Source organism: Crocodylus porosus, unplaced genomic scaffold (assembly GCF_001723895.1).
Source record: "Crocodylus porosus isolate Cpor-Errol unplaced genomic scaffold, CroPor_comp1, whole genome shotgun sequence".
Taxonomy (NCBI): domain Eukaryota; kingdom Metazoa; phylum Chordata; order Crocodylia; family Crocodylidae; genus Crocodylus; species Crocodylus porosus.
Window position 1 is genome coordinate 2,026,864 of NW_017728904.1, and position 8,033 is coordinate 2,034,896.

An 8,033-nucleotide genomic window follows, 5' to 3' on the forward strand; every position below is an offset into this window, starting at 1 on the left:
CGCGCGCGCGCACACACACACACACACACACACACACACACACACACACACACACACCTCCAGCCCTGGGCTAGGCAGGGGCCAGGCTGGATGGAGCAGGGCAGTTTCGGGCTCCCACATTTGGGTGGGGAGCGAATTGGGTGACTTGGGGCTCTGCTCCTTCCCCATGCCTCAGTTTCCCCTCCTGCCCTTCTCCTGCCTGGGCTGCTTGGGGGTGCCGCAGGGCCTGGGCCTGTCCCCAGCACAGATGGGGTGCTGGGTGCTGACTTCCAACGGGGACAGGGTGGGGCATGCTCCAGGCCTCCACTTCCTGTCCTAAAATGGCCCTGGGCTCTGCTCTGCCATGGCCGTGCCCACCCCTTGCTGCGTCCACCCCTCTGCTGGGTGCGCTGCCACGTCCCAGGAGCCACGCAAGCTCAGAGCTTTGGCCCCCATGGGGATGTGTCCATGGCCCGCGTGATGCCTCGGTTTCCCCTCCAGTCACTGTGTGTGTGAGGTCCTGGGGAAGGGGCTGTGCTGCTGTGTCTGGGTGATGGGGGCATGTGGTGGGGTGATGGGGATCCCCGGGGCTGGGGATGTCTGGGGGGCACTGGTGCAGTATGGGGGGAGGGGCTGCACTGAGCTCCAGCGGCCAAAGTGTGGGGGGCGCCACCGCCCCACCCACAGCTCTGCCGGGCCGGGCTGCCAGGTGGGGGGCGGGGGGGCTGCATGTGTTGCGCGCACACATGGGTGCGCATGCCTCTGTGTTTATGTGTGCACGTGCATGCGCATGTGTGGGGAAGAGGGACCTGCATGTGTGTGCAATGACCACGTGCATGTGCATGCATGTGTGTGGGCCTGCAGATATGCACGTGTGCATGTGTGTGCATATGTGCAAGTGTGTATGCATGTGTGCACCTGTCAAGCTGCATGTGTGAGTGGGATTTGGTCCAGACCATGCTCCCCGGCTGCAGGGGCTATTCCCACCCTGTGCCTCAGTTTCCCTGCTCTCTGTGCCCAAGGCTGTACAGCTCCCACTGCTGGGGGGTGGGGGGCACAGCTGCTCCAAGGGCCCCGCATGGGCCCTGGCGAAGGGGATGAAGGGGGGGGCAGGAGTGCACAGGGTGTCACCTGAGACTGCTCAAGGTCCTACGGGCAACTACACACATGCATGCAGGCCTGTACACACACACACACACACACACACACACACACACGCATGCATGCATGCAGGCACACACCCCTGTACACGCGCGCACACACACACATCCTTGTGCACACACCTGTATACACATGCAGATCTGTACACATGCCTGTGCAGACATGCCTGCAGTGCACACATGTACACACACACACACATGCTTGCACATGCCTATACATGCACACAGGCACACATACACATGCACACACACCTGCATGTATGCAGACACACACTCCTCTTTCTCCCCATATAACCTGCCACCCGATGCCCCCACCCCCCCGGCTGGACCCCCCCATTCATAGAGGGTGGGGGTGCAGGCTGCAGGAGTGCCTCCCCCCCACACACCATTACCCCAGGGTCGGTGCATTGTTCCCAAGTACTTCCACCAGGCTGGAGGCATTCGCTGCAGGAGGTGGGGGGACAGGATGGGGGGCCCACGACGGGGCTCACAGGAGTGGGGGGGAGGGAGGAGTCTGTGCAGGGCTAGAAGGTGCAATTGGCTCCCCCCTGAAGTCCCACCCCTGCCTGTCACCAGAGCAGGGAGAGGGGCATGGGTTGAGTTGGGACCAGGCACGGGGCTTGGCAGCTGGGTGCCTAGAGGACCCTCCTGGGAGAAGGGCGAGCAGCGGTGACCATGCTGGTCAATGGGGAGACCACACTGGAGCGCAAGCTGTGCAGCTGCTGCTCTGCCTCCGCATAGTCCATCCTGACCCAGCCCCCTGATGCCAGGCCCAGGCCTCATCCTAACTGGGGTCCCTGCCCCGTCCTCCTTCGCTGTCCAGGCCTCTTGCACCCTGCTACCCCGTCCTTCCTGCAGCAGGGACTTGGACAGGGTGTCTCCACAGCGGGAGATGGCCATGGCAGATGTGCCAGAGAGCTCACTGCTAGGAGGGGAAATTGAGGCACAGAGACAGGATGGGACCTGTCCGAACTGAGCCAGGTGTCCTGGCTCCCAGCCTTCCACTGCAGCCACCACTAGGCCATGTTGCCAGTGCAGTGACCTGGGGTGATTCATGGTCAGGAGGGGAAACTGAGGCAGAACCAGCCCTGGAGCCTCTCCTTATGCTGCTGCTGATCCCAGGGCCTGGACCTGCCATGGCCTGATGCATGCTGGGAAGGCCTGGCCCCTGGGTCCCTTGGGGCTGTATCCCCTGCCCTCGCCCAATCCCCATCCAGATGGGGTCTACCCCCTGTACCCGGACCTGGGATGCTGCAGGGACAAGACCGCATCCCCTCCATAGCTGGTGGCAACAGGGAGGGGACCACCAGGCCCCACAGCCCGGCCCAGTGCCCAACACCCTGCCTCAGGCCTGATGAGCCGCCCCAGTCCAAGCTCCCCGATACCCAGGGCAGCTGTGACCTAGCATCCAGTCCAACCAGCTCAAACCTGTTTCCCATTCACTCCGGTTCAGCCGGAGCATTCATGGGCCTGATGGATCGGGTTTAAATCCCTGCCCGTGGTCTCAGCCCACAGCTTATTGTAGTGGAGGGGATGGGGTCCCTCCAGGGCCTGGGGTGGGTGAGGGAGCTGCTTTATCCCCTTTCCCCCCGAGACTGACGGAGCTGGGGGAAGGCACCGGCTGCAGTGAGGATGACGCCAGTCTCGTGCTGCCTTCACCGGACACCGACACACACCCCCGTGCTCCCCACCCAGTCCCCACCTGCTGCGCCCCCGTAGAAAGCCGGTTTCCAGACAATTGCCCCCAAACACAGACCCGAGGCTGGGGACAGGAAGACCGTATAATTCAGACGGTGGCAGGGGTGCATCCACGTCCAGATGCGCTCCCTGCGCAGTCCGGGCTCCTACACAGTAGGAAACACTGCCCTCCGCGTTCCTGCCCGCTGTCCGAGGCCTCTTCCATCTGAGCCCTCAGCTCCGACTGCGCTGTCCTTCCAAATCGGCCCCCTCCTCCCGCCCCGAAATCGGCTTCCCCAGCCCTGCCGGGCCTGGAATACCATTGCTGTGCAGCCGACAAGCGTCGCTGTAGGGGGAGCCAGCTGCGCCAGCATCAGGCTCCTGCGTGGGCCAATGCTACAGTGGTGCTGCCTGGTTTAAATTAAAGAGCAGTTCAAGTCTAATAAATAAATCCCCAGGCTGGGGTTTGCAATGGGGGCAGGGGGAACGTGGCCCTGCCCCTTGCCCCCAGCGCCCAGGGGGACTAGACAGCCAAAGACGGGCAAGGGCTGGCACAGTGCCCGGGCTGGTGCTGAGATATTGCCCTGCAGCTCCGTGGTAGCAGGAAGGTTGTCGGGGATGTGGCCTTCCCAGGAGTGTGTCCCTGCTCCCATGACCACCGCTAGCCCGATGGTCTTGCTCCCAGCCACGTGCTCACAATGCCACGGCTGTCTCTGCTCCTTCGTCCTCCCTGGGCCCAGGCCAGGGGGCTCCAGCCAAGCTGGCAGCAGTGCCCCGCGCCCCAGCCATGGGGCAGGTCAGTAGTTGAACTGTCCGGCTGGTTTCACGGGGGACGAGGGCACGAAGAGCGGTTTGGGTGGCACACTGGGCTTGGCGGCACCTGCCCCCTTGATGCCACCGCCAGCAGCCTGGGGCAGAGAGCCCTGGCGCTGGCGCGGGAGGAAGGCGGCGTGGCCAGCCAGGGGCCCCGGCGTGCCCGCAGAGTGCACACGCGTCAGCAGTGGCGGGTGTGGCCGCGCGGCCTGGCTCAAGCTGTGCTGCCGTGAGAGGAGCCCGCCGCCACCGCCACCAACGTTCACCAGCGAGTGTCTGTGGCCTGGAGGCCGGGGCAGCGGCTGCTTCTCTGGGCAGGGCTGGGGGGCAGGGTCGGGGGGCACATCCAGGCGCCGGGGCAGGCTGTCCCTGGGCAGAGTGGAGGAGCTGTAGTAGGGAGCGCTCTCCGTGTCGGGGATCTTGGGCTGCACCCGGTTGGCAAAGGACAGGGCGCCAGGGGGGCTGGCAGCCGGCTGGGCCAGGGGCATCCCACCCAGCGTGGTGTGCGGGGGCCCGGTGGCTTCATGGAGATGCCTGAGGAGCTCCTCCAGGGTGGTCACCTCCATGCCAGCTGACGGGCGGACTAGCACCCTCTCTGCATGTGGCGCCTTCCTCTCCTCCCCGCAGCCTCCCGGCACCATGTCATAGCCGCGGAGGCCGCTGGCAAAGGGGTAGCCCTGGGTGGCAGTGCCAGGGAACAGCTGGGCCTTGCCCTGGCCCTCCTTGGCATTGTTGGCATTGTGGTTCCTCTCCCACGGGCTCCGAACGGCCACCACGTTCTTCACGGGCAGCTCAGGGGTGGACTCGGGCGTGGGCAGCCCCGAGAGCTCCGGATGCTCCTTGGCGCGGGGCGGCTCCTTCTCCTGGGGCAGCAGCGTGGTGTAGAGCTTGGGCGAGGGGCCCTCAGGCCGCCCATCCTTGCCTGGCGCGGCATCCAGCAGCCCGTTCATCTTGGCCAGGCTGCGCAGGGAGAGCGGGCGTGGGAGGGCACCCTCGGGCTCCTTGCCGGCCCGCTTGGCCTTCTGGAAGAGATGGCTGCAGTAGCAGGAAACAAGGAGGCCGGCGGAGGCAGCGCCCAGGACGAAGGCCACAAGGACGCAGCCAATGAGGAAGGTGAAGTGCACAGTCTTGGCGCCATCTCTGCCCTCCACATCCTGCCGCACCCCTGGGGACACGACACAACACACACACAGGGTGAGTGCCAGCGGGATGGGGCGGGATGGGATGGGGCTGTGGCAGTGAGGGATGAACGCGGTGGTGGGGATGGAGTTGCACCCAGGGTGGAAGTTGGCCCCATACAGAGGAGGGCGGACAAGGCTGGGGCTGCGCGCCCTGTGCCAGGCGACACTCGGAGGGTCTCCCAGAGCCCAGGTTGGCCTCGCTCCAGCTGAAGTCAGCCAGAGTGACCTCAATGGTGGTGACATCAGCACCATGGGTTCAACCAAGCCTCTAATTGGCTCAGGGGGCCATGACATCATTTCATCCATTCCCCCCCAACACACATACATTGCGTTACACCCCGTGATGCCCGCCCCGTGTGGAGACCTGCAGGGGGACATGGGCTGGGAACACCCTGAGCCCCAGAGGCTCCTAGCAAATGGCTGTGGGCCCTGGCAGCACCTAGGAGACCCGGGACAGAGACACCAGGTCGGGAGACACAGGACAAGGAGGACCATGATGCCTCCCACTGGAGGTTGGGCCCCTGGTGGTCCCCATTAGCCAATGCAGCCCCTCACTTTTTGGGGAAGTCCGGCTGAGGGGGCTGCATCTGGCCTGCCCCCTTCATATCACAGACATGGGGCCCAGTCAGGCAGCTCCAGGGAGCAATGCCCCCCCAGACCCGAGAGAAGGGTAATGCTGGGTAATAATGGGGGGTCCCACCCTGGGGGGAGGATGGAGGAGAGGACCAGGAAGAGGAAGGGAAACTGGAGAGGGGAGGCAGGGCAATGCCGCTCACTCTCCCCCCTCCCTGGTTCTGCTCCCAAAGCCACCAGGGCCCAGGGGTGGGGGCAGGGACAGTGGATCGGTGGGTGGCAGGAGGGCCCAGGCTTGGGGCTGCCCTCCCATGTGGGCACACATGTAGGAGGGACTCAGGCTTGGATGTGTACCAGTGACTCACTCTGGTGCCTGGTGGAGGGGGGTAGGACAGAGCAACTGGGACCCCTCCATGGTGGCTGCGCTCAGCCAGGGGGGCAGGCTGGGCACCATGATGGAGGGTCGGGGCAGTGAGTGGTGGGCTGGGAACCTGAGGATGGTGTGAGGCTGCAGGGTCTGGGCTGCTGCCGCCGGAGGGCAGAAGGGGTAAAAGACCCCCGCTCCCAGAGCCCAGGCCCTGCCAGCTGCCCGATGCCCCATGCACCCCAGTGATGTGCTCCATGCAGTTAGTACGGATGTGCCAGGGTGAGTTAAGGGCCAAGCTGTGGGGCCATGGCAGAAAGCATGTGGCAGAGGAAGGGCAAGCAACGGTGCCATGCAGCAGCTATAGCCCTGCCATGGGGGTGGGTGGGCAGTGCCTGGCAGGCCCCCAGCCTCACTCACTGAGTCCTGGTCCCTGCACCCAGACCCGGGACCTCAGCAAGCTGCTGTCCCCCTGCGTACTCCCCCACTCAGACCACTGCACCAGACTCCCCTCCAGAGCCACCGAGGAACCCAGGAGGCCTGAACGCCAGTGCTTCCCAGTAACCACCAAGCCACACTCCCCTAGGGCCAGGCGTGGAGCCCAGGAGTCCTGGCCTTTCCCTGCCCGCTTCACAAGTCAGAAACACCCCCATAACTGGGTGCAGAACCAGGTGTCATGGCCCCAGCCCCTGCTCTAACCACGCAGCCAGCAGAAACCAGGCACCCTGACCCGGGGCTACTGCTCTGCCCCTAACACGACTTCTCCGAGACACGGGGAGAACCCGGGGGGTCCGGCACTGCGTCTCCTCCTCTGCAGCAGACAGCCCTGAGCGTGCCCTGCCACGGGGGCTGTGGGCACCTCCCCGGCTTGGCCAGGCATGGAGGAGAAGGAGGCCCCGGGGTGCCCACAGGCCTGGGTAGGGGGCTGGCTCCAGGCCAGGGAGGCTGCAGGGGACAAGGGGCCAGACCCCCCGGGCATAAATGGCGCCACTCCCAGCGATCCAGACTGTTGCACAAGCCGGGGGGGTGGGGACGACGATGGGCCGTGGCCTCCCCGTGACGTGGCTAATCTGGCCAGGGGCAGGGAAGACGCCTGCTGTCCCCTCCCCCGTCCCTTGGAGGCCCTCCGCTGTCCAGGCAGCGCTGGGCACTACGGCCTCTGTCCCTGCCCGCTCTCACAGGGGAGCGGGGGTTCCCACGGCTGTGGGGAGGAGAGTCTTGGAGCTGATTCGGCTATTTCCAACCGGCACAGGGAGCCAGAGCTGGAGCCAGCCGCGTGGGGCCTGGCAGGGCTCCAGTCCCCTCCACAACCCACACAGGGCAGGGGGGCAGGCAGGGAGCGGGGGCCCCCAAGGCAGTGGGACGGGTGGCAGAGGGCCAGCCCCACAAGAGGCTCTGGCCGCGGCTGCGGGGGTGGTTGCACAGAGGAGCACAGGGCAGAGGCTGGAAATGCAAGGGGAGAGAGGGGGCTGGTGTCAGCTCCGCAGACAAGCATGACCACGCATCCAGCCTCCCCCCGCCCCCACAGCCCTTCCTGCCCGAGCCGCAGGCCAACCCAGGTCCAGGCCTAGTCCAGGGGCGGCAATCACAGCCCGCCCCAGTGGGACACTCCACCCCAGAGGCAACTGCATGTGCTACTAGGGCAGGGCAGGAGCACCCCCAGCCAGAGGGAGCAGTGGGACGGGGACGCTCTGCAGACACAGCTGCCATATTCCACCCCAGAGGTGGACGCATGTCCGTAAGAAACAGGAGGGAAGGGGAACCGAGGTCATTGTCTGACATGCCGTGACCAGGCCACTTCCTTACTCTGGGCCTCACCCTCCCCAGCCAGCCTGGTAGGCAAAGCTGATTCCAGGTGTAAGCGGCCGAAGGAGTATTTACACCAGTGCTGATGTGTGAGCTGATGCGGATGCAGATCTCGACAGCTCTGGGGTAAGTCACCTGTTAGGAAAAGCTACCCCAGGATAGCAGAGCCCCCTGAATTCCCACCCTGGCTTGCTCATGTGGACGAGCCCTGGGGGGCAGGGGCAGGATCCAGGAGTCCCGAGAACCATCCCCCAATCTCTCCACTGGGCTCCTCTGCCACCCCAGCGCTGGCCTAGCACGGCAGATCCTGGCCAGACACCACTCTCCTTCCAGCGTGGGGAATGGAGCCCAGGAGTCTGACCTGCCAGCACCCTGTCCAGAGCCAACAGGATGCCCATGCCCTCCTGCCCGTGTGCACAGGATGCCCATGCCCTCCTGCTCGTTGCACAGGATGCCCATGCCCTCCTGCCCATGTGCACA

General features: G+C 65.1%; 1 protein-coding gene across 2 annotated transcripts in view; it reads right to left on the reverse strand.

Moving 5' to 3' along the window:
- Positions 1 to 2,906: 2,906 nt before the first annotated feature.
- SEMA6C (semaphorin 6C) overlaps positions 2,907 to 8,033 on the reverse strand; it is a 27,122-nt gene continuing 21,995 nt past the window's right edge. For both annotated transcript variants that reach the window (XM_019556901.1, XM_019556902.1), the window contains one exon: positions 2,907 to 4,794. In XM_019556901.1, the coding sequence (XP_019412446.1) occupies positions 3,614 to 4,794 (1,181 nt within the window). In that variant the 3' untranslated portion in view covers positions 2,907 to 3,613. The remainder of the gene's footprint in view (positions 4,795 to 8,033) is intronic.